The 25910-nt window shown below is 38.8% G+C and overlaps 1 protein-coding gene across 1 annotated transcript; it reads right to left on the bottom strand.

The window, feature by feature from the left end:
* Window positions 1-9384: 9384 nt before the first annotated feature.
* Window positions 9385-25056, bottom strand: LOC146003769 (uncharacterized). Its single transcript, XM_083142181.1, has 6 exons — window positions 24942-25056; window positions 20576-20669; window positions 19684-19817; window positions 16476-17563; window positions 14737-15037; window positions 9385-10449 (listed from the first exon to the last, which is right to left on the bottom strand). The coding sequence occupies exons 2-6, from the start codon at window positions 20633-20635 to the stop codon at window positions 9516-9518; spliced, it is 2517 nt and encodes an 838-aa protein (XP_082998307.1). The 5' UTR covers window positions 20636-20669; window positions 24942-25056; the 3' UTR covers window positions 9385-9515.
* Window positions 25057-25910: the final 854 nt, after the last annotated feature.

Genomic DNA, 25910 nt, shown 5'->3' on the forward strand with positions numbered 1-25910 from the left:
CCATAATATGGTTTTTGACGCATCAACGGCATCTTCCGCCGACGAAAATCGTTGTCCACGCAATTTATTCTTGACATTCGGGAACAAGAAGTAGTCATTGGGTGCCAAATCAGGACTGTACGATGGATGACCCATCAATTCGATTTTTTGACTGTTCATAAAGTCGGTTGTTAGACGAGATGTGTGACAGCTGGCATTATCTTGAAGAATGATCCGACGGCGTTTGTTTGTTTTCCGTATTTGATCGAAGACGTCTGGCAAACAAATTGTTGTGTACCATTCAGAGTTGACCGTTCTACGTTCCTCTAAAGGCACAGTTGCCACATGACCAGTTTTCCCGAAAAAACAGGCGACCATTTGTTTCGATGTGCTTCGAGCGCGAACAACTTTTGTTGGATTGGGTTCATCTTGAAACACCCATACGGCCACGATTAAATTTGTTATACCAGCGTTTCACAGTGGCAAAGGATGGGGCTTCATCACCAAATGTGGAAGTAAGTTGATCGATGCACTCTTGTCTTGATAATCCACGTCGAAAATCATAAAAAATCATCGCACGAAAATGTTCACGAGTTAATTCCATTTTATTGTTGTCGCACAATCACCAAGGCAACATAAACAACACAAATGAAGCTATTGACAAAACATTTGAAGTACGTTATGGTCAATAATGCCAGACGATTCCGTGCAAACGTCAAATCGCGCCTAACTTCAATCAGTGTTGCCAAGGCTCAAAATATAAATAGTGACCCTCGTAGTAAATAACCATATTTGCTGGCATATAAGATGCACTTTTTACCTTTAAAATAGGTCTCCTCATATGTTGGTACTCAATTTTCATTACCTTATTTTCTGGAAACTTTCTAATTTAATTCTATGGTTAAATCATTTAAGAATTGTGGCATTAGTAATGCACTGGATGCTGCAGGACAATTTGTTTTATGGGGACTCAGATTTTGATTTAAAAAAGATTTCAAGTGACTCTTCATTTATCTCTGTACTAGGGATGGCCAGATCCGGATCCTAAAATTTTTCAGATCCGGATCCGTTTTGCCATCCCACATGCGCTTATAACATTTGTAATTAATTAATAAACTTACAAGGGAGGTCTAAGTCTCCTCCTCCGATTTCCATGAAACTTGGCAGGTGTATGGAGGGCCCAAAGGAAGAAATGCGTGTTTTTGTGTTTCAGCTAAAAAAAAAAATGTTTTAGGGGGCAAAACCCCCTCAAAATCAAAATGAAGACAAATTAACGTGGGGATCTGACACCTGTGTGCCACTCCAATTTCCATGAAATTTGGCAGGTGTATGGAGGGGCCCAAAGGAAGAAGGACGTGTTTTTGTGTTTCAGCTAAAAAACTGTTTTAGGGGGAACCCCCCCCTCAAATGTCAAGATGAGGAGAAATTGAAGTGGGGATCCGACCCCGAAACCACATAAATATGGCATAGGAAGAAACAGGGGGCTTAGGGCCTCTCTATACACCTGCCAAATTTCATGGAAATCGGAGGGGAACACAGGGGTCAGATGATCCCCACGTCAATTAGTCCTTATCTTGACATTTGAGGGGGGGTTTTGGCCCCTAAAACATTTTTTTAGCCGAAACAAAAAAAAAACACTTATTTCTTCCTTTGGGGCCCTCTATACACCTGCGAAGTTTCATGAAAATCGGAGGGGGACACAGGGGTCAGATCCTTACTTCAATTTGTCCTCATCTTGACATTTGAGGGGAGGTTGCCCCCTAGATCAGAATTTTAGCCGAAACAAAAAAACACGTATTTCTTCCTTTGGGCCCCTCTATAAATCTGCCAAGTTTCATGGAAATCTGAGGGGGACACAGGGGTGAAATGCCCACTTAAATTTGTCCTCATCTTGACATTTGAGGGGGAAACAGAAAAACACGTATTTCTTCCTTTGGGCCTGTTTATACACACACCTGCCAAGTTTCATGGAAATCTGAGGGGAACACAGGGGTCAAATGGCCACTTAAATTTTTCATCATCTTGACATTTGGGGGGGGGGGGTTTGCCCCCTAAAACAGTTTTCTAGCCGAAGCAAAAAAAAACGTATTTCTTCCTTTGGGCCCATTTATAGACGGTGTTAAAGGCGGAGCTACTGCGGAGCATGCGCACTCGTCTGGTCCCCCTCGAACATCCGGTTACGCTTAGGATGCTATGGACGTTAATATGAAAGGGCAAAGTGGAGATTCTTTTACAAGGAAATAGGGTGTCAGCTGTGTAGCATATGGTTGCACAGTTCGATCGGGAACAAATTTATTGAGTCAAGTATCACTTTGTAGGTTTCTGAAGGACGTAGAGAGAGGAAACCTGTTGATACAAGCAGAACGAGAAAGGACTGGTACCCGGGAAGGATTTTTACGACTTGCATTTTGTTACAAACATGTTGATCGTGTTGTGGTGAAAAGCACGCCTCTTAGTGAGGTTTCAAACCGAAGCGACACGCAACAGCAGTGGTTCGTACCGAAGTGACAAGCGACACAGGCCCATTTAGTCTATAAATAAGCATTTACCGCTCATGGGAAATCAAGTCTCAGGCGGCACAATACACGCCATTGGGAATCTGAGCGACACGTGCAGCTTGTCGTGTCGCTTCGGTTCGAAAAATTTCATTGATCACAGAGGATTCACTTTATTTTAATTGGCACGGAGATTACACACCGAAGCGACAAGCAACAGCCCCTTTACTCTAAAGGATACAATTCATCTTGCATATGAGTACAACAGAGCGAGGCGACACGATGTATGGTACTGAGAAAACAACAGTCCAGTCCAAGCGACACGTAAGGAAGCTTTAAGACTGCAGCGATACGTCTCTCATGGAAATCAATATTAAAAAATAAACAATACCTTCCGAACGACAAATTGCAGGTGTCGCTTGTCGCTCGGACTGGGCCGCTTTATTAATACCGTGCATTGTGTTGCCCCGGCCTGTTATTTGCGCAAGCGTGACTTGTGAATGGTTTGCTTTAGATCGAATGCTTCTGTGCGAAACCCCGATATCGCTTGTCGCTTCAATCTGAAAACTCCCTTGTTGCTTGAAGTAAATTCGTGCAAGTGAAAGTGGCATGCCATATCATAGGTTTTCCCTAAATCGCTCAGGCAGAAAGGCGACGTTGAAAGCACATATATTTACTAGCATTTGTTATGTGTCATTACTTCTGCAGATTTGTTGGCAAAGATTCACTTAAGCATACTTTATAATATAATAATATCGCTTGTTTTATAGAATTATCTTTCCCTCACTTTTCCATTAGAAAATAATTCAATATATCTAAGCGTTCGTCGTGCGTGTATATGAGATACTTGTATGTACGTAGATTCTGTGGTACGTAGTTTGCTATACAACTGGCGGCCACAAAGACACGTCATATTTTAATAATCTGCTCTGCAGTTGATCATCCGACGGATTCTAGACGTCCACTCCTTCATAGTAGAACTTTAACAAATACCTTTCTTGACTATCATCGCATAACTGATTAAAACAAGTGTTCATTTCTTACTTCGTATGCTGGTGAATCTGCACTGGCAAAAACGGGGACTGGCCTAAACCGGAAGTTCCGAGGGGACCGGGCAAAACCTCACCAATGTTTATGTTTACATTTTTAACACGGTCTATACACATACCTGCCAAGTTTCATGGAAATCGGAGGGGAACACAGGGGTCAGATCCCCACTTCAATTTGTCCTTATCTTGACATTTGAGTGGGTTTTGCCACGTAAAACAGTTTTTTAGCTGAAACAAAAAAACGCGTATTTCTTCCTTTGGGCCCCACTATACACCTGCCAAGTTTCATGGAAATCGGAGGGGGAAAGAGTGGTCAAATGCCCACTTAAATTTGTCCTCATATTGACATTTGAAGGGGGTTGCCCCCTAAAACAGTTTCTTAGCCGAAACAAAAAAAAACACGTATTTCTTCCTTTGGGCCCGTTTATACACACACCTGCCAAGTATCATGGAAATCGGAGGGGAAAACAGGGGTCAGATCCTCACTTCAATTTGTCCTCATCTTGACATTTGAGGGGGTTTTGCCCCCTAAAACAGTTTTTTAGCTGAAACAAAAAACACATATTTCTTCCATTGGGCCCCACTATACACCTGCAAAGTTTCATGGAAATCCGGAGGGGGACACTTAGATAACCTCCCTTGTTAGTCTTACACTTTGTAATTATATAACACTGCATATATTATAATGTTTTATTTTAATTTGTAAAACTGTAACTAGAAAAATTGTATAATTTTTGTATAACATTTCTATCTTGTTCTTTGTGTTAAAGGTTTCATATTGGAATGGAATATGTCACATTTATATGGGTTTCCATTTCCAATAATTTCGAATGAATTCATATTCGTTTCAATGGCATTTACAAAATCACCTCTGACATTTTATGTTAAACATATGTTAAACAAGTAAGATTATTTTTGTGTGTTAGCCGATGCGTAGCAAAGTATTTTAGGAACAACACTTGAAAAAATTATTGTAGGACTAACTAATGAAAAATTTCTTTGTAATTGAAGATCATAATACCTTTTAAGGTGTGGTAATATTATAATGGGATTGAGATACGAAACTCTCGGATCCGGATCCGTAACTTTTGGATCCGGATCCGTTTGGCTATCCCTACTCTGTACATGACTCGGGGGGGGGGGGGGATTGAGGAAGATCAAAGTGTATTCTTTCCTAGTTATTTGTTGAATGTAGACTTACATATTTCTTAATATTTGAAATAATTTAAAATAATATTCAAACATGGTAAATATTTTAAGATCATATTTCAAAATGTGTAGCTTTATTTTACTTGCATTCATGGCTTTCTTAGACAATCATAAGACTGGCTCCTGAGAAAAGGGGGCTTGCGCCTTAATTAGTTTGTTTTTTCTACCCCTAGTATGTGTAAAAGAATAGAAGTTTGTTATGAACATTTTAAGGTAGGTTTTAAAGAAAACAAGGTTTGTGTTCTTTTGCAAGTTTTAGGATATTCAGGACTTTTAGACACGGGAACACACAGTGTGTGTTTGTGTGAAAGGGCATGCAAGCTTACAGATATTGGCACTTACGGACGAATGTTACATAAGCATCCTTTTTTGTTTTTTGCTGGGATATCCTGACATTCAGCAAGATGGGGCTCATATCCTATTACTGTCTGGAGCCATCTCAATGATTGGAAAGTCATGTGGTGCAGCAGATCAAGGTCATCTAAGGGGGTTATCGCATTCTGCATATCTTACTCCAGGATATGTCTTCTTGCTGTATCGAGGATTTTACATTGGTCACCACTTGCAGCAAGATTGGTTAACCTGCTTGTGAGCAACACATCAACTGTCAGAAATTGTCCAATTTGCTACATTCAGTTTGGGAAGAAGCTTTATTGCCACCATAATGTGCAATATGTTACATGGCAATAAAGCTTCTTCCCAAACTGAATGTAGCAAATTGGACAATTTCTGACAGTTGCTGTTTGTAATTTTTCTACATTTTTAGTTTTGAAATTTTGCCAAAAAAGCTTATGGATTTTTCATTGCTACAATTTTGTTTGCTTTAGTTGCATAACATTTAAATAAAAATTATTGAAACCAGGATAATTTTGACATGTAGTAAAATCTAGTTCAAAGATACGTGAATGTAAAGTGTCCCATCACTAGTGTTGCCATCTGTGCAAAAAATATAAGGTGGGGCAAACATCTGGAGATTTAAGAAAATATTCTCTTGGATTATCAACCAGGAGAGTTGTAGAAAGGTGCTTTCCACTCTACTTCTACCCTGAAGCTGACAAGTGACGTTAACTGTGCAAAAGCTTGGAATCCTTTCCACAACTCAGCTGGTTGATAGCCCAAGAGAATCTTTTCATCATTCGTCACCAGGAAAGCTTCAAGACTTACTTCATCTGGAGATTGGGTTGCACAACAGGTACAAGTGCAAAAAACGTCCAAAGACTATCTTTCAGAATCAACCCATGGCATTCTTCTTACTATGGGAATGAGAGACGTGGTTTGCCTTCCCCACCATCCTACCACATCCAACCACCTTACCAAAGCCCTCCGTCCCTGCAACATCCAAAATAGCTGACCAACTAAACCCTCTCCCCCTCAACAACCCAGGTGTGTATGATGCTGAATGTGAGTGCAAGGCTCATTACACCGACAGATCCATCAGGCCCATCAGAGAGAGAATTCAGCAGCACCTATCAAATGCAAAAACGGCTAACCCCACCACTGGACTTGCAAAGCATATCAAATTCCACAACCATAAAATCGAAAAAGTACTTGTCAAATACAAAGCACACTCTCTCATACACAAAAATCAAAGAAACACACGCCATCATGTACTACAACCATGAACACACCACGCCTGGCTTCCCTTACTGCAAAAATTAACACCGGTGAACAGAGCAGACTACAACAGCACACCTAGCGGCGATTTAGGAAGAAACAGCAGAAACGTGCCAAGCAACGACACAACGAATTCCAACGAAGATGGTGGCAATGGCTACCGAAATTAATAGAAAATTACCTAAAACAGCTTCGTGGAAAATGTGAGTACCTGAATTAAAAGGTTGAGTTAAATCTGAAAGAAAATTACATAATGCATCAGAGAATATATAGTCAATTTTCATAATGAATGTTTCGTGTGGTACTTACTTCTCCTGCACATTATCACCTGCTCCTCTTTTCCCTAAGAAATACAGCCTTTAAAAGAACAACACAAAAGAAATTGCTCTGCTGCATCATTGAACAAATTACACCAAGTCAACTGAAGAGTACTGAACAGGTGAGGAATAAAATGGTTTTGTTGAGCCAGCATGATTGTGTAAGACCTCAAGTTTGTTGTTACACTGCCGTCATACATAGTACTATGCTTTGTTGCCATGTTCAGTATAAAAGATGTCATCCAGTAGCATCAGTGCATGAAAGTTATGAAGTAACACCCACTTTTTCAAGTGGATTACTCTAACTTGGTTACTTTTTAAAGCAGTTACTAGTATGTGGGATTCAAGAGTAATGAGCAGAAAATAAAAGAATGTCAATCTTCATATTATAATGAGCAAATGTTAACAGGATTTAATTTTTGGAAGTATAAGGTTTTATGTAGAATTTCAGTGAAAAATGCAAGCTTGACCAGGATCTCTAGATCTGGGTTCGAGTCCTGGCCGAGCCTGCATTTTTCAACGAAATTTCTACACAGTACGTCTCCCGTGTGTGCCAAATAGTAAGTTATAAAGTTTACTTTGAATCTTCTTACCTCAAATTCTCACATTGAAACATTTAACGTTTATTATAATTTAATTAAAATTATGATAATTTTAGATGGGTCACGTAAATAATAATAAAATCTTGCTTGTAGTCATGCATGCAACATTTCTGGAAGTTATAGCTTAGTGATACATTATTTACATTGCACTCAGCCACCATTACATCTGCACGTGTCTGAATGGTTATGCTACACAAGATGGTAAGAAAATTCTATGTGTGAAATATGCTATGGCATGAAAATGCTTGCTGTAAAATTTCTTGACTTTACACAAGAATTCCATAGCAGAAATGCCAAGGAAAATGCTCATATCTAAAAAAAAGATCTAACTGAAAAGCTTGGCACGACGAACTGTACATGCAGAGCATGTACTGGGCATGCCAGGGGTTTTCGAAGTTTTTCCTGTTGTGGCTCTGCTCGGCTGCCTCACACATGTAATTTGACCACGAAAGATCAACACAAAATCTCATGTGTTTATTTACTGATGGTACACATACAGGTAATGAACATATAATGTGTGTGATTAATATAGTTAGTGTATATTTTTTTAATGATTATATGCCAGAGTTAATTCATTTAGTGCCATGATATTCACGACATAAAAAGGATCAATACAGACAGTAAGAAAAGCTGGATAATAAATTGAAAACAAGCACAACAATGTTTCTTCATTTAATTTTAGTCCTGTTTCTTCTAACAACATGTTCAATCTACAAAAGCAATCACCAATGCTTTTATTTTTATTCTTTCTCTTACACATGAGACAGAGAGAGACTTCTTCTTCCTGCTTCATGGGGGTGGCCTCTACCCATCGAGAGATAGAAGAGGAGAAAAGAGGAGGAACAAAAAGAAAGAAGAAGGGAGAGAAGGAAAAGAGATAGAGATAGAAGAGGAGAAAAAAGAGAGAGGAGGAACAAAGAAAGAAAGAAGAAGGGAGAGAAGGAAAAGAGTGAGTGAGAGAGATTGTTTTTCTCTCCCTTTCTTTCTATTTCTCTCTCTGCATATCCCTTCTTTCTCTCCTTGTGCTTTTTTCTTCATCTCTTTCTTTCGAAGTGAATTTTTAAGGAGATAACAGAGAAAGAAAGAAAGACTTTTTCACTTTATCTCTCGCTCCTTTTCCTCTTTCTTTCGCTCTCTCTCTCCCGAGAGAAGAAGGAGGAGGAGGGGGAAAGAGAAGAGGAAGGAAAGAAAGGAAGGTAGAGAAATGGTCTCTCTCTCTCTCTTTCATTGCCCCCCCTAGTGATTTCCTTTTCTCTCTCTCTACAAAGCAGCAACTTCCTTGTCTGATAGTTGTAGGATTCCCTTGTACCTTGTAGAGAGACAATCAGAACATTCAGTTTGTGAAATATATCAGAAAGGTACGCCAACTTCTGTACAAAGGCACTATCAATGAAATTTTCAGCTTTTGCATGGTGCAGTGTGCAGAGTGCAGTTCCTGTGTCGGTTCAAAAACATGGAAAATAGTATTGCCGTTGGATAACCAATGTCAGTTGCAATATACAGAAAATATTGATATATTTTTATTAACACATTTTAAACTGAGAAACAAAATCTTTTTTCGGAACTTCTCGCACCTCCATTGCAAAACTTTGGTACCTCCCCAGGGAGGCACGCCGCACAGTTTGAATACCACTGGTATATGCTGATACTTGGTCAAGTTTTGGAAAAATAGCCATGGCCATCTAAGGTGGAAGCTTTGGGCTTCGGCTATGGGAAGTCTTGTCTCTGGGGGAAGCGTAACAACCTTTCTCCTGAGATTTCAGACAGTGTATGGGACCGATGGCCACCCACCACCACAAGGAAATTGGGGCGCTATGAATGAGTAGCGTAACCCGGTCATGGAAACCTACAATACCGACTAGGGGTTCGTCATACTGACCACACCATCACCCCGTCAATGGCTGGATGATCTCCCACCTCTGGTGGGAGTGATGTTAGCAGTAGGTAGGTAGGAACTCGACCTCATGGGCTGTTACAGCAGAGTTATTAAACACTACGCGACAGAATTACCCTCACAAGCTTAAGCACATTTAAGGACTAGAAACTTTGAGGTGCATATAATTATCAAGCAATTAAAAAAAAATAATGGAAAATATATATATATATAGTCTTTTATACTCAAAATTGTACACAAAAATATTCATTATAACATAAAGAACTTAAAGATAAAAATATGTGTCATCTGAAAACTGCATATTACATTATTGTATCAAATGCAAGCTAGGTAAGCCAGACCAACATGTAAATTGTCTATAGTTTATGATCTACATGTGTTCTTTTATGCACAGTGTAAGGAGTCATTTGTGCATAAGCTTTTCCACAAATCTCGCATTGGTATGGTTTCTCGCCAGTGTGCGTGCGTGTGTGCTCCACCAGAGTTCTCTTCCGAGCAAAGGACTGACCACACGTGTTGCACGAGTGTGGCTTCTCTGCGCTGTGCACCTTCTTGTGGACTATTAATCTCGATGTACTAAAAAATGTTCTTCCGCACGTGTCGCAGCAGTAAGGTTTCTCCCCAGTGTGCGTACGATGATGAGCAGCCAAATAGTTCTTCTTCGTGAAAGACTTTCCGCAAAAGCCGCAAACGTGAGGCTTCAAGCTTTCATCGTGAATGGCCCTGTGGAGCTTCAGCGACGACTGATACGTAAATGAGCGTTCGCAAATTTCGCATGAATATGGCTTCACTCCAATGTGCATGTTTACGTGTGCTACAAGTGTGCTTTTTGACGAAAATCGTTGGTCGCACAATTTGCAATTGTAACGCTTTGTACCGTTGTGTATATCAACATGCAACTTTAGTGAAACTGAATGCTTGAACGTTGCACCGCATATTTCACAAACCAGAAAGTGATTAGTGTCATGTAACTTCCAGTGTTTAATAAATGTATTCCTTGTTTTAAATTTCTTTCCGCAGACATCACAGTGAAAATCCAAGGTTTCTGCATGAACTTCCCTCTTATGCCTTTTTAAGTCTCTCTCATAATGGAAACACTTGCCACAGTCGTCGCACGGAAGATCCCTTTTCTCCTCATGGTAAATTCTGTGCACTCGCAGACTGTCCCTGCACGCATATGCTTTTCCACAGATGTTGCAAGAATAGCCTTTCACTTCTTTGCATTTTGATTTCCTAAATGGCTTTGGTTTATGGACAGTTGCATCTGGGCTTTCATTATCTGCATTAATACTAGAAAAACAAAACAAAAAATGTCAGATATTGCCAGGCATTCTCTTTTTGTCATCAATGAACATCTACTACATCATTAGGCTAGGCAGGTAACAATGGAAAAGCCTTATGTGTTAATGAACAAATTTTATGGGGTTCAGTTGCCTATTTTAAGTCCTTGCTTCACTGATCGAAGACACAATGTTTGTGAATTCAGCAAGAAAGGTTGTTATAACCAACCAATTGGTTGGGATTTATTTATTTATTACGTCTTGTATATCATGGCGAAGTTAAGGCTTTGTAGCCTTTCTACCACTTAACGATGTTTACATTGAAATTTCATCATATGAAAATTAGAAAACAACATTTAAACCATTACATAGGAAGGTAAATATTAAAATAAAGAAAGAGAAATATAAAATTACAAAAAAAAAAGGATCAGAAAAAATATACATACAGGAATAAAAACCTAACCTATACTCACGAGCATACAACAAAACACACACACACAATCACATATTCATGCCAGTAGTCAGGGATTTGAAATATTAGGTGAATAAGGGTTTTCAGTGTTTTTCTGCGCTTAACTGTATTCAATTTATCACTAAAATATAATGTGCTAACTATTTGAGCCCAATAAAAAATGTCTTAATTGTGTCTTAAAGACATATATACGCTGGAGATGAGTTCCGGATTTCAAGGGGCAGTGAGTTCCAAAGACGAGAAGTAGAAACGGTGAAAGATTTTGAATAAAAATTTGAGTTATGAAGGGGGATGAGTAGTCGAGTTCTCCCTCGCGATCTGGTGTCAAGGCTGTGTGATTCGGAAAGCACTGAGAATCTGCTCGAGAGATAAGCCGGTTCCTTTGAACTGATTGCCCTATAGAGAAGGGTGAGGTTGTATACCTTTCGCCAATCAATTAATTTGAGCCAATTTAGCTTTGTAAAGAAAACGGATAAATGGTCCCTATATTTCAGATCGAAAATAAAGCGGACGCAGGTGTTTTGTACTCGCTGAAGACGTTGAGCGAGATCATCTGGTAGGTTGGAATAGACAGAATGGCAGTAATCGAAGTGTGGAAAAACAAGTGCTTGCACCAGTTTGATTTTGATGCTAATGGGTAGAAAATGTTTAAGAGAAATATAAAATTACAAAAAAAAGGATCAGAAAAAATATACATACAGGAATGCAGCGAAGGCTCTTTTACTAGTTAAATTTACGTGATCTGACCATGAGAGATGCTGATTAAATATTACGCCCAGATTTTTGGCAGTTTTACTTAATTTAATAGCTTTCCCTAAGACCATTACGGGTGGGAGGGCCGAAATTTCAAACGCGGAAAGCATTTTTTTGTGAACCTATAATAATAGTTTGGGTTTTCGAAGGATTAAATAGTAGCCCATGATTAGCTGACCAAATACGATTTTGTTCAGATCATAATTTATATTACGAATTGAACTTTCAATATTCTTTGGAGGAAAGGACAAATACAGCTGAACATCATCTGCATACATGTGATATTTATAGTGTTCGAGTGCGTCAGGAATATGGTTAATGTACAGAGAGAAGAGGAGTGGACCGAAGACTGTTGCCTGGGGGACACCGGCGCTGATTGACCTCCAGAACAATTTCTCACCTGAGTTGAAGACACATTGTTCACGTTCATTAATATACAAACGGGACCAAGCTACGGTTGGGTCAGAGAAGTTGTACAGGGAGGATAGCTTCGATAGCAGAATGTCGTGGTCTATAGTCTGAAAAGCATTACTAAAGTCCAGAAGTACAAGAATAGTTAATTTTTTAATGTCCATGGCGTGTCTTATGTCATCCGTCACATTGATGAGTGCTGTGCAGGTGCTATGGTTGCGCCGGAATCCCGATTGGAGGGGATTGATCAGATTGTTTTGTGATCAGAAATTACGCGTTTGGTTACTGACAACATGTTCTAGAGCTTTGTACAGAGCCAGAAGAATACTTATCTACCGGTGGTTGCCGAGGCTGAGAAGTTTGTTTGTTTTCGGGAGAGGGCGAACCTTAGCCAGTTTCCGAATCGACATGAATATGCCGAAGGACAGGGAGAAATTAAAAATGCCTGTTATAGAAAGAGAATGTACGGGAGAATTTTTTTAATCATTAAAACAGAGATTTCGTTTATTCCCACAGTAGTGAATTTTATTTTATTGAGAGCTGACTGAACATGTTCTGGCTGAATGGACGAGAAGAAAAATTTTGGTGCGGTGCTGTGAATGGTGGTTGAAATTATTTGTATTGTTTCTTCTCTTATATTATTGTCGAGTGTTTGAACTTCGCTGAAATATTCATTCAATGTTTCTATGGAGAAGTTTAATTGATCGTTCCTTTTTTGTTTGCCAATCCCTAAAGTTTTCAGTTTTTTCCAAATAACATCAGACTTTTTCTCATAATTAAGAAGATCATTCACAAATAGACGCTTTGCTTTCCTGACCTCTTGGTTAAAACGATTTCGTAATATTCTGAAACTTTCAAAACTGCCACTTGCCGACTGGCTGCGCTTTACGTCCCTCTGATGTGTGCTGTAGGCTCGATCCCTAGTTGCCATGAGTTGCCGCTGGTCATCCGTCAACCACGGACAAGGGGGCGAGAGACGAGTTTCTTTTTCACCGGGGCGTGCTTATCGTACAGCTGGAGAATGAAAGTGTTAAGGAGATTCACCTGTTGGTTGAGAGTGGGCAATGTGCTGATTACGTGCCATGGGAGAAGGGCGGCGTTGGCAGATAATTGCGAATAGTATGTTTTCAATGTCTCTGTAACATACAAGTTTGGCTTTGTACTTGGGAACGCGCAGCTCATAAGATAAAAATATCATGTCATGGTAAGAGATTCCGGGTACTGGGGTTTGTCTGTGACTTACTACACGTGATGGGCTGGAAACAAGAATTAAGTCAATCCACGATTCAGAGGTTGGAGTGTGGCGAGTTGGATCCAGAGGACAGATGGAAAGTTTCAGAGCAGACACTGTGTCCCGAAACGACGTGACTTCTTTCCTTGTGCTGTAGAGATAATTATTAAAGTCCCCCAAAATTATCGAACGTTCATAGTTGGGCAAGAAATTCCCGATTTCATTTTCGAAGTTAATGAGGGAAGTGCATGGAGGTCGGTACACTACGGACAAAAGAACCTTTTGTTGTCTTAAGGTGACTTCGAGTATGAGGAATTCAGAAGAATAGTTATATTCTCCGTGAGATTCTCCTATTACTTTTGTGTTAATGTCTTCCCTTAGATATATTGCTACTCCCCCGCCCCTTTTTCCGATCCTGTCTCTCCTAAAGAGTTTAGATCCCGCCACATGCACCAGATCGCTCGAGAGGGACTCTTGAAGCCATGTTTCGGAGATTAAAAGAGTATCGATATGTTCGAGCGTGGAAAATATATTTTGAATCTCAAGGAAATGTTTGAGGGCACTCTGGGCATTTATGTGCGCTATATTGAGGTTGCCAGCGGCGAAAGTTAACCTGGGTTTGGGAAAAAAGTTTACAATCGGCTGCCATGAAGGGGGTGGGGAGGGGTCGGTGACACTTCCTGGGGAGAGGGACAAATCTCAAAGTTCCGCAAATGGGTTGGATGAGGACGTTGCCAAATTTACAGTGACCAAACTATCGGTTCCAGCCATCGCACAGAGTTGAATTTCAATTTATTGGATGATCCAGAAAGGAATGCTATGTAAGGAATTATAAGTCTACTTACCAAGGTGGCAGAAGAGATGTTTGCAGAACACTGAAAACCCTTTGCAACACACTTAAGCACACACACATGCAGATAAACATATACACTAACACGGAAACACAAAAACAAATATATGTAGAAAAGAAACTTGCACAATGTATGTACAACAGTTTTAAAATGGACGCTGAGCTTTTTCATGTCCATGTATCAGGGTGTCCTTTCCCCTCGAGTGATTCTCCATCGTCGTGACAGAGATCTTATGCCCGTTGCTACGAAGTATAATTATCCTTCCATCCTGGGTCCAGACGTTCCTGGGGCCGTGTTGGTCCTTAGCCCTCTGCAGCACCTGATGTCGAGCGGCCGTCAGGGATTCTATCGGAAGGAATCTTGATCCCTTCAGAGCTCTCTTTCTCTTCCAGATTGAATCTCTCGTACGGTAACTGCAGAGGCGGAAGATGATGGGCCTCTTCCTGGACTTCACTGCGTCCACCACTGTTCACCTCTGGGGACCGATGCGGTGGGAACGTTCAATGTGATCGATGCTGATGTCCTGCATATTCAGGTTCTTCCGGATCACTTGAAGAACGAGCTTGTCCGTGTTCTCGCCGGTCGTTTCGGGAATGCCGTGCAACAGGAGGCAGTTCCTCCTGGAGTACATTTCCAGATTGTCGATCTTCCTGGCATTCTCGTTCGAAGATCTCTTGAGAGCCTCGATGTCGATTCATGGATTTCAGCATTTCTTCGACCTCCTTTTTGAAATCCAGGCAGGCCACGCTCAGATCTTGCAATCCCGACTGGACTCCGGTGTCGGTGCTACCAAGGGGTGTCTGCTGTCCAGCGATGTCCCGCAGGCGGTTCTCAAACTCCTGAAGTCGCTGCTCCATGCTTTCCACACGGTTAGATACCACTGTCATGGTAAAAATGCAGTAAAAAGTATATTAATATTATGTTTACGTCACCACTAAGAGGCTTGTCATGAACACTGACAATGCTGGTACTTGATTATTTGGAAAATGGACTTTGATCGTTAAACGTAGCAGCCTAGTGGAAGGAAAGTTATGGGAGCTCTCGCTATCCTTGCACCGTGCTGTCCGCCATCTTATCTTTACCCCAATAATAATAATAATTGCCAATTTTATTCAACACTAAAACAAAAACAGAAACAAATTTTTGGTACCTTAAAAGAAAAAGTGACACTGTGCGAACAGGATAAATTTGAGTATTAAAATTCAGTGTGCAAGTTTCATGATTCAATGATTTACTTTTTTATGGCTGATTTTTTTTAGGCCAGCTGATTGGATTTTATGCATACTACAACTAGCCCACATACTTGATTGGATTGATTTAGTGTTTTAAGTCCACTTTTATGCACAGTAAGGCTAATCGGGACTGGACCTACAGTTTAAAGTGGGATCCGAACCACTGTGTGCCTTCACCGGGTATCAAACCTGGAACCCCTTGATTACAAGGCAATGACGCAACCACTGCGCCATCGGGGAGGCCCTCCCACATACTTGAATCCAATATTTCTGTGCTACATATTATATTCCCATCAATAATTTGAAGCAATATTACTACATTGTTAAATAAGTGCTTGCAATGCCTACACAAATGATAGTAATATGTGTAGAATAGAACATCGAAAGGTGAAGGAATGTACAGGAAGAAATTTTTGCAAGATTTAGTTAGTTATCCACATATGTTAGTACAATTCATGCAATTATATTTCATACAGTTCAAACATTTTAACCTGATATAAACATTAGCAGTACACCATTACCATACATGCAAATGCCTTAACCAGTTCATTCCCCTATTTGTTATGAAACTAAGACACAGATGAATTGATGCTATTCAGGAGGTGTCTTTGTGTGGACAGTGTGAGGCCTTGGGTGAACTATTATTTACCAGACCTTTATATTAGGCTGCAAAATTTTGAAAAAAACATATATTTTCCACAGACTTTAATGGTATTATCATCTTTGTTTAAACAATAGACTTATATTTTTTACAAGCTTCACAAACCATACCCACAAGAAAATCCTTACTGCAATATCAAGTAAACAGGAGTCATACCTTGCTCAAGGTCAATAACAAGTGCACGATACAAGTATATTAATTAACAATCATCTGGAGAGGCAGACTGAGAAAAAAATATTACATTTATAATTCCATCACTTTAACAACATTTTTCAATGCATAAAACCTTCATCATGAAATGTCAGGACACCAAAAGCAGTAGCAAGTATATAACAGAAAGAACAATGAAAAAATAAGCACCAAACAAACCATTCAATAGATTTATTGTCGATATACATTCACAAGGGTCGTTTTTCGTTACACTTACAGGCTAGATAAGGAGAATGCATATTGCTCGATAATACCTTGCGCTGGATGAGGCATGTTTTCTGAATGTGTCTTTTCATGATTCAACAAACTAGACCTAGATGTGTACACTTTGGAACACACACCGCAAGCGTACGGTTTGATTCCTGTATGAGTTCTCTTATGCACATTGTAAGCTGTCAGCTGTGCAAATCCTTTCCCACAGATATCACACTCGTACGGCCTCTCCCCCGTGTGTCTCCGTATGTGTTCCACCAAAGTTCTTTTCCGAGCAAACGACTGACCGCACGTGTCGCAGCCGTAAGGTCTCTCTCCGAGATGAACCTTCTTGTGCACTATTAAAAGCCTTGTACTAGAAAATGTTCTTCCACACGTGTCGCAACTGAAAGGTTTTTCACCTGTATGCAATCGGTGATGTATACTTAAGTCAACCTTCTTCGAATATGACTTCCCGCAAAACTCACACGTATGTAGCTTTAGGCGTTCATCGTGAATTGCCCTGTGGTGCTTCAACGATGACTGATACGTGAAAGAGCGGTCACAAATTTCACAAGAGAACGGCTTCACTCCGACGTGCATGTTTACGTGCTCTTTGAGTCTGCTTTTTGATGAAAATCGTTGCTCACAAAACTTGCAACTGTAACGTTTTGTACCATTGTGTATATCAATATGTAACTTTAGCGAAGCGGTATATTTGAACGCAGCACCACATATTTCGCAAACTAGAGAGTGGTTAGTGTCATGTAACCTCCAATGTTTAACCAAAGAATCCTTAGTTTTGAATTCCTTTCCGCAGGCTTCACAATGAAAATCTCTAGTCACTGCATGAACACTCTTCTTATGTCTTTTTAAGTCTCTGTCATGATGAAAACACTTGCCACAGTCATCACAGACTAAATTCTTTTTCTCCTCGTGGTAAAGTTTGTGCACCCTCAGACTGTCCTTGGATACGTATGGTTTCCCACATATGCCACAAGGGTACAGCTTCATCTCTTTGGGTTTTTCAGAAGATATACATGGCTTCTGGATAGATGCAGATGTGCGCATATCATAATTAGATGTTGTGCTGTCATTTCCTGCATTAATACTAGAAAGAGAATAATTAATATTATCCTCTGCGTACTGCCAATTTAATTAAGCCATTTAATATTTCACAAAGCTTAACTGTCAGATAACATTTGGTTACACAAGGTGCTATCTAAATGTCCTTTTCATTTGTATGATGAGTGCAAAAAAACACAAGTATGATGAAATGCTGTTATGACATTTTTATCTGTGCAGTTTTCCATAGTGTCTGTGGTAGTTGGAGATTTTAAAATGATAAATATGAGGCATATTAGCAGGATGCTTGTATTACAGTTTCTTGTAAACTTAAATTACAAATGAAAACTTGTGCCTGTGTAGCTGGGTTTGATCCTGAGTGTAAGCTCTAGGGTAATCAACTCTCATTGAATTTACGAGAGGAAAAAATGTTCTCATTTCTAGTGGCATGGCATCACTCCAGCAAATGTTTATGGAGTGGATAATATTAAACAAAATAATTAATTTACATTTTATTTAATACAATGCTTCTGCATTTAGAAAACAAATGCAAGCCATTGGGATTATAGCAGGAATAAAGACTAGGTAATAGTGCAAAACATTGTTTAAGAAATACAAAATATTAACCCTCCCTTCACTGTACATAGGATATGAAATGGCATTATATGCAAGAACATACATATAACACCCAAAGTAAACAGCTCCTAAAGCCATATTCACCAGACTAACATTAGCTCAAGAAGAACCCAAACAGATGGCGATTAAAATATTCCCAAACGATATAAAAGCAGAAAATATGACAAGTTTCAAAAACAAATTTCAAAAACTATTAGTTAATAAGGAATATTATAGAAATTTTGTAATTATATATTTTATCTGAACTGTACTGAACCTTCCAAATACCAATGTATATGGTTTATATGGAGAAATAAAAAGTCCAAAAAAATTCAAATTCAATAAAGAATATAAATTTACATATTTGCAAGTATCTTAGTCCTAACCCATATGTATTTGTCCACTGCTGCTGCAGAACCAAGCATCAATCAACTACTGCAAGATATAACGTCACTTCTGCCTGCGAAAAGTTAAATGTGCAAGACTTGAAGTTGAATTGAAGTTTTGTATGGCTCGCCGAACTCTGAACGAGTTGAAATTTCATGATCTTGGTTGTTAATGATATATGTGTGAGCCAGGACGATTAAAAAATCTAATTTTACTAACTCTAATACAGGAGATCCCGGGAAATACAGAAGAGTTGATCACCCTAGTGAGCTCCAAAGTTCTGCTGTTGACTTGGCATTCTGAGGACAATTCAGGAGCTACCAGAAATGAAGAACCCTGAAGGGGCCAATGGAGTTCAGTTTACGTGAAACTTTCTCCAGCCAAAATACTTTAATGAGTGTAATATGGTAAAAAGATAGCAACGAAGCAATGTGGACAATTGAAAATAATTCTTAAACAAGCTTTAGGTCAAACACAATGCATGATCTGGAACCTTGCAACCGAAAGAATTTTGACAAGATAGAAGCTACCCTATCTGCAGGCTCATTTTGAAGTTCCATTGCAAAACCCTGAAGCAGATACACATGAAAAAATGCAATCAAGGTTCACATGCAGATTCATAATGGATTTGTTCCCAACAAAGACATCATTGATATTAGTACAAATTTTTATTTCCTTTGTGTGCGTGTGTTGATTTTGGATTTTCTCTTTTTTGGCTAGGAGTGCGTAGATTTCTTTGCTTACAACCGTAGCTTTGAGCTCAGGTTTCAAACTCAGTCATCCAATTGCCACGTCATGTAAAGTCCTTCTTCGTGTGTGTGTCTGAAATTGTGGCGAGTCTACTTCAACTGAGATGAGTACACATGGGAATTGTTATGCATGCAATTAGATTGTATACAGTCAACAAATTTTTAATATGCAAGCACTTAAGGTGAATAACCTAACCATTAGACCTTATGCAATGTAACTACATATTCTTGTTATTTCCTTTTATCCAAGTGGTAATAAAGCAACAACATATGCAGTATTTGAAATCTAAGCTGTGTTATTTCAAGCTACAAGGGCTACCTACTGAACACTATTCATATTATCAAGGCATGCTATACTACAGAGAACCATTTCATTATATTAGAAGTTCCACTACACAAAACTAAGGAAACTCACTTCTCGAGAAGTTTTTGTACAAACTGTGTTAAGTTGCCTGTTGCCTGGTCCCCATTATGTGGGCCTGCTTCTTCTATATTAACTTCAGGAGCAAATAATTCAAAGTTGTCTGCTTCTTCAACTTTTACTTTATGCTGAAACAAGAACAACATTATGTTAAGTTACTCTATTTGATTCTAGTAAAACAATACCTTTATCATTTTCAACTGAGGGGGTTAATGGGAGTTATATCCCCATTGGGCTGACTTTTCTTCAACACTTCATTACTACATACTTTTATGATCTATTGTCAACAATACTCAACAAAACACAATTTTTGACCACTAAAAGTTCACATTGTTACTGCATGCCTTTCAGCATCATTAACAGATGACATCAACTTTTCTGTACCATGTGCTGAAAGTGCCGAACTGCACTTTTTGCTGCCATTATCCTTTGTACCTATATTTGCGTATATATTTCAGAGTACATTTAAAACAAAATTATGGTTAATGTCACTTGAATGCCTTTCTATAGGGATAGTTACTATAACTATTTACCACATACACATACTAATTGGAGCAATTTTACAATACTGGACACTTCCCCAATTTCTTTCATATTTCACACACTCAATAATTAGGCATCCTAATCACGAATCTGCAGTTAAAATTTGGCGCTCACGTGTAAAACTTGCAAAATAAGCAGGTCCGTGATCGCAACCGACACCCTCGATGTGCCTCCACCGGGAATTGAACCCAGGACCCGTTGATTACAAGCCGACGACGCTACCACTGCGCCATCGGGGAGGCCGAAAAATATTTCCTAAAAATGTGGACAGTAATGCTAACTACTAGACCACAGGTACTACTACTAATAATAATAATCTCAATGTAGAAATATACATCTGTACCTCTTCAATGTCTATGTCAGATGATTTCTTGTTGCACCAATCCTGATCTGAGTTATCCATTTCCTTTGGAAGTTCTGCTCTTTCACATCTTTCCCTGAAAATAAACAATGTGAGATGTAGCTTATATATCTGAAAGGAAATAGGTGCTCCAAGATTTTTCACAAGATATTAAATGGCACTATTTCAGATGCTTCAGAAATAAGCATAGATCAAAAGATATGGTAACTAAATAGAGAGCTACTAATTATTTTCTTATGTAAATTTAATGTAAAAAGAAATGTAATCTGACATCATGTTTTGTCAATATAACTAACAAGAACTTAAAAATCCAGAACTACAAAGTCGGACCTTCGTTACTTGGCAGGTTGCATTACTATAAAAATGTCCACTTTAATCATGCATAAAATAAATTGAAAAATAAATGATCACAAGAGTATGAATTTCTGTGATTTTGATGGCTCCTTTCTACATGTAATTAAAAAAGAAAGTACTGGGTGTGTCAATGAATTTGATATCATTTCGTAATCTAATAACTTTATTAATTCTCATTTAATGACATATACTCTCAGACTTTTTAATGTGTTGTGCTTGTTTTGTGCAGGTCTTTTTACAACCTTGCACTTTCAATTTTTCCTAAGGGGCTTTTTACACCCCTTATTTTAATTTTTCAGTCAGAATTTTAGATAAGGGGATCTTTCCCCATATACATGGAAGGGTGCAAAATTGCCTTAAGTGCGGATGCACCCAAAACTTTTACTTCAATCATGTAAATGATCTGAAAATTTAACAGTATGTGTAGAAACGCCTCAAAAGTCAATGTGTAATGTGGTATATTTTTCTCTTTAGAAGTATATACATGCCATTCACTGGGAAAGAAAATGCCTGTTTTTATGTTAGCGTATGCTCAAATACAGTCAAATAAGATTGTGGAGCATGCATTTGTGAGGGAATTTTCCAAAAAAATGCACCAACTGCAATGCAGATGTGAACATGGCACAAAAAGTTCAAAGAGGATGGCTGTTTGTGCAGGGCAAAAAGAATCTGGACATCCACCAGTATCTGACGAGATAGTCGAGCAGGTTCGAGACACATTTGTGAGAAGCCTCATGAAGTCCATAAGAAGAGCAAATCAGGAAAATCAGATTTCTCTGATGACAGTTTGGAGTGTCGTAAGGAAACACTTGCAAATGACACCCTGTAGGCTACAGATCATCCAGGCCTTAGAAACAGATGACAAGCAAATGCGCAAGCGGTAATTAACAAAGTAGCATGATATGACGTATAAATTTGTGTTTACAAGAAAAGCTTTTGTACCATTTTCACTGGGTCTCATGATTCGTCACTCTGTGGGGATTTTTTTTCTTAAAACACATTTCCTGGCAAGATATTTCATTTTGCAATGCTTGTTAGGTTATGAAGTTAAGTTATGAGTTAGAAACTTGCACGGCATGTAGGTGTGGTAGAAATGTTAACTGCTCTCTACGACAATAATACTCATCTTTATTTTTTCATGTTATGCATTATGGTTAGTGTGAGTAATTTAACTCACAAAACAATGGCAATATGTGAAATGTAATAGCACTTAATAATTGGATTGGATTGATTTGTTGTTTTAAGTCCACTTTATGCACAGTAAGGCTAATCGGGACTGGACCTACAGTTTAAAGTGGGATCCGAACCACTATGTGGCTCCACCGGGGAATCGAACCCAGGACCCCTTGATTACAAGGCGACGATGCTACCACTGCGCCATCGGAGAGGCCAGCACTTAATAATATTAAATAAAAAATGCTGCTGGAAACAGCTTAATCTCCTAGTCTCGCCACTTTTGTGCCCGAAATAATATTAGTTATTCCTAACATTTAATATTCAATTAGGTTAAAGCTAACAACTCACTTCTTTTCTTAAAAATACAACACCATTAAGCCTTGTTTCCATGATTATGAAAAACGAAATATGCTGACCAAGGCAGTAATTTATTTTATTAAAAACATAAACTAAACGTAACGTTTCAACCTTCTAGCAAGGTCTTCTTCAGTTTTGTACTTTGCACAACGCTACAGAAAATGATTTCCGTAAGTACTTTCTCCTGTAAATTTAAGAAATCCGTCACCCCTATACTATAATGTTACCAAAACATAATACAACGTAAATCATAAAAGATTATTCTTACAATATTCGGTAACATTATCGTATGAGGGAAACGGATTCCTTCAAATAGACATTATCTTAGTTAGAAATGCATTATTTCACGTTAAGAAATGTTCCACATTCGAAAATAACACGTTAGCAATGTAAAGAAGTCTGAAATATATGATTCGTAGGTGTTTCCCTCATACGATAATAGTACCGAAAGTACTTACGGAAATCATTTTCTTTAGCGTTGTGGAAGTTCCTGAATGTAGATTTGATCTATTTTAATGTGAATGCTTGTTGTTTTCTGCGAAAATCTCTGTCGGACACGCTGTTTCTACTCCTGCCATTTGCTTTCTGCATGAGTGCAATGTTCCGTGTGTTAAGATGATGCAACCCCGTAGCCAGTGTTTCAGCCTCGCCGTGTTTTCACTAGAACATGACGTGTTGAGTATTTTTTTTTTTTTAACTATGCTTGCCTAACCTAACTTAACCTAACCTTATGGAAAATGGTTTTTGGGGCTAACGTGAATGGATTTTGGGACTAACGTGAATGTTTTTTGGGGCTAACGCCAATGGTTTGTGGGGCTAACGTCAATGGTTTGCGACGTATTTGCATAATTTCAAATCCGGGCACGAAAGTAAATATTTTCCGGTGAACGAGGTTGCAACACTGCATAAATCGACAAAACACTCAGAACGCCCCCTAAACCAGTACGCTATCACGGCCATAATGTGTTAGTGATTCGAAACAACAACTAACAGTAAATACTCGTAAATAGAAGAAATAGAGGTACTATTATTGTATGATGGAAACACCTACGAATCATATATTTCGGACTTCTTTACATTGCTAACGTGTTATTTTCGAATGTGGAACATTTCTTAAGGTGAAATAATGCATTTCTAACCAAGATAATGTCTATTTGAAGAAAATTACTGGTTTAGGGGGCGTTCTGAGTGTTTTGTCGATTTATGCAGTGTTGCAACCTCGTTCACTGGAAAATATCTACTTTCGTGCCCGGAATTTGAAATTATGCTAATACGTCGCAAACCATTGACGTTAGCCTCACAAACCATTGACGTTAGCCCCACAAACCATTGGCGTTAGCCCCAAAAACCATTCACGTTAGCCCCAAAAACCATTTTCCATAAGGTTAGGTTAGGCAAGCATAGTTAAAAAAAAAAATACTCGACACGTCATGTTCTAGTGAAAACACGGCGAGGCTGAAACACTGGCTACGGGGTTGCATCATCTTAACACACGAGCATTGCACTCGTGCAGAAAGCAAATGGCAGGAGCAGAAACAGCGTGTCCGACAGAAAACAACAAGCATTCACATTAAAATGGATCAAATCTACATTCAGGAACTTCCACAACGCTAAAGAAAATGATTTCCGTAAGTACTTTCTCCTGTAAATTTGAAGGAATCCGTTTCCCTCATACGATAATGTTACCGTACTTTCTCCTGTAAATTTGAAGGAATCCATTTCCCTCATACGATAATGTTACCCAATAGGTACGAGCAGTTGGCAGCAGCTATAGCAACTTAGGAAATACATTGTAAGCATTGATGTTATGGCGTTCATTGTCTGCTGAGCAAGCTACTCTAAGAGCACTAAATCTAACCTATTGACATATTTCTTTCTGCTTTTAGATGCATAGGCAGGTCAGGTTTGGTACTGTAGCATAGATCTCAAAGTTGCTTTACTCATCGCTGGCTGCTGTTATAATAAATACACATCCCTCTAGAGAGGGTGATGGTAAGAGTCTAGTTTACGTCCTTCTCTTAAGGAATACGTGTCATATATCGTTGGAAAGCTTATTTTATTAGGGCAAGAAGGAGTGGGCAAGAAGGACGTAAACTAGACTCTAGTCAGGGTGATTATAGTCGGCCTTAAAATGTGGTTCTGGTTCACATTTCAAATTAAATTTTTGTTTTTGACGAAAATACGTGTAGTTGTTTCGGAGTTTATAACGATTTCGAGCGTGCGGGATGTGTTAAATATTTGTAAATAATTCACAATGCAATAGGAAATCATATGTGCTGACTTTAAACTGCAGTGGTTTGAACTCTTTGTCATGAAAGAAGTAAAATATTACATTCCAATAGAATGCGACAGTGAGTTTGTTCATCTCACCGGCAGGATGAGCAATTACTCTGTTATCTTTTTTTTAAAAAAATGCAGATCTTAAGTGAATAATTGATTGCTTCGATATTTACATGCTTACCTGCGCTGCAATCTGTGGTTTACTACATACAAACCTTCGTTTTGGTAAATAAAACACAACAAATTGAATTTTTCTGTGGTTAAGGACTTGCACTTGTAGAAGACCCTAAGTGTTGCCAACCCTTTTTCAGTCAAGGAATATAGAAGTATTTTAGGAAGAGCATTCCGAGACACGGAGCTCTCCCATTGGCCAGAAACCGCGACGAACTCTGACGTGACCAAGGGGATCTGTCAAGGGGCGAGGCTCGCGTAGCAATGGAAGCTTACGGGAAATATTTTCATTTTTAATTGTCCATATCTTGGTTCTATTAACTATTTGCAGCAGAATAATAAGCAAAACGCAAGGAATAAGACCTAGGCAATAATATGAAGAAGTTTACAGCACGCAATTACAATAAATGGCGTTATACAAATCAAACAAAAAGTAATCACGACTGTCCTCTTATATCGCCGCTACATTGAAATCTGAAGTTGCGTATGGGTAAATAAATACAATTTTACGTATTAGATATTTCGCTACCACACCAATACTTATTATCCTTCATACCTTCAAATTTTCACAGATGTTTGTTATTAATAATTTGTTCATTATCATTTATATATCTAGTATACATAGGATGTTGCTGTCGCTGTTGTTATATGACGTCGCTTTTCTACGTGTTTAGGGTAACCGCAACAATAAAAATGAATGATGAAATGATAAATTTGATGGGAGCGTAGGCTAGATGAGTGTGGCAAGCACTGGCGTACGCAGGGGGGCTTAAGGGGCTGCAGCCCGCCGAAATTCTTAGAAAATCAAAAAATCAAATGAAGACAGTAATGAAGTAAAAAAAACAACTTTAAAATGACCCCCAATAACTATTTTTGTGTTTGAATAACTTTTAAAACTAAGGATTAAAATGGTAATTGGAGCTCGTATCTAATGAAAATAGAACAGCGACAACGGGATGTCAGCGAAATTGATTTTCGG

Source organism: Lepisma saccharinum, chromosome 20 (assembly GCF_977018435.1).
Source record: "Lepisma saccharinum chromosome 20, izLepSacc3.1, whole genome shotgun sequence".
In the NCBI taxonomy this organism is placed as follows: Eukaryota; Metazoa; Arthropoda; class Insecta; order Zygentoma; family Lepismatidae; genus Lepisma; species Lepisma saccharinum.

What these genes read in the sequence shown, in the direction of transcription:
- LOC146003769 (XM_083142181.1), bottom strand. Translation starts at nt 20,635, where the DNA reads ATGGATAACTCAGATCAGGATTGGTGCAACAAGAAATCATCTGACATA. An exon ending in GTACAAAAACTTCTCGAGAA is followed by an intron (nt 17,564 to 19,683) that starts GTGAGTTTCCTT and finishes TTCTCTTTCTAG; the next exon opens with TATTAATGCAGGAAATGACA. An exon ending in CGGCATTCCCGAAACGACCG is followed by an intron (nt 10,450 to 14,736) that starts GCGAGAACACGG and finishes TTGTTTTTCTAG; the next exon opens with TATTAATGCAGATAATGAAA.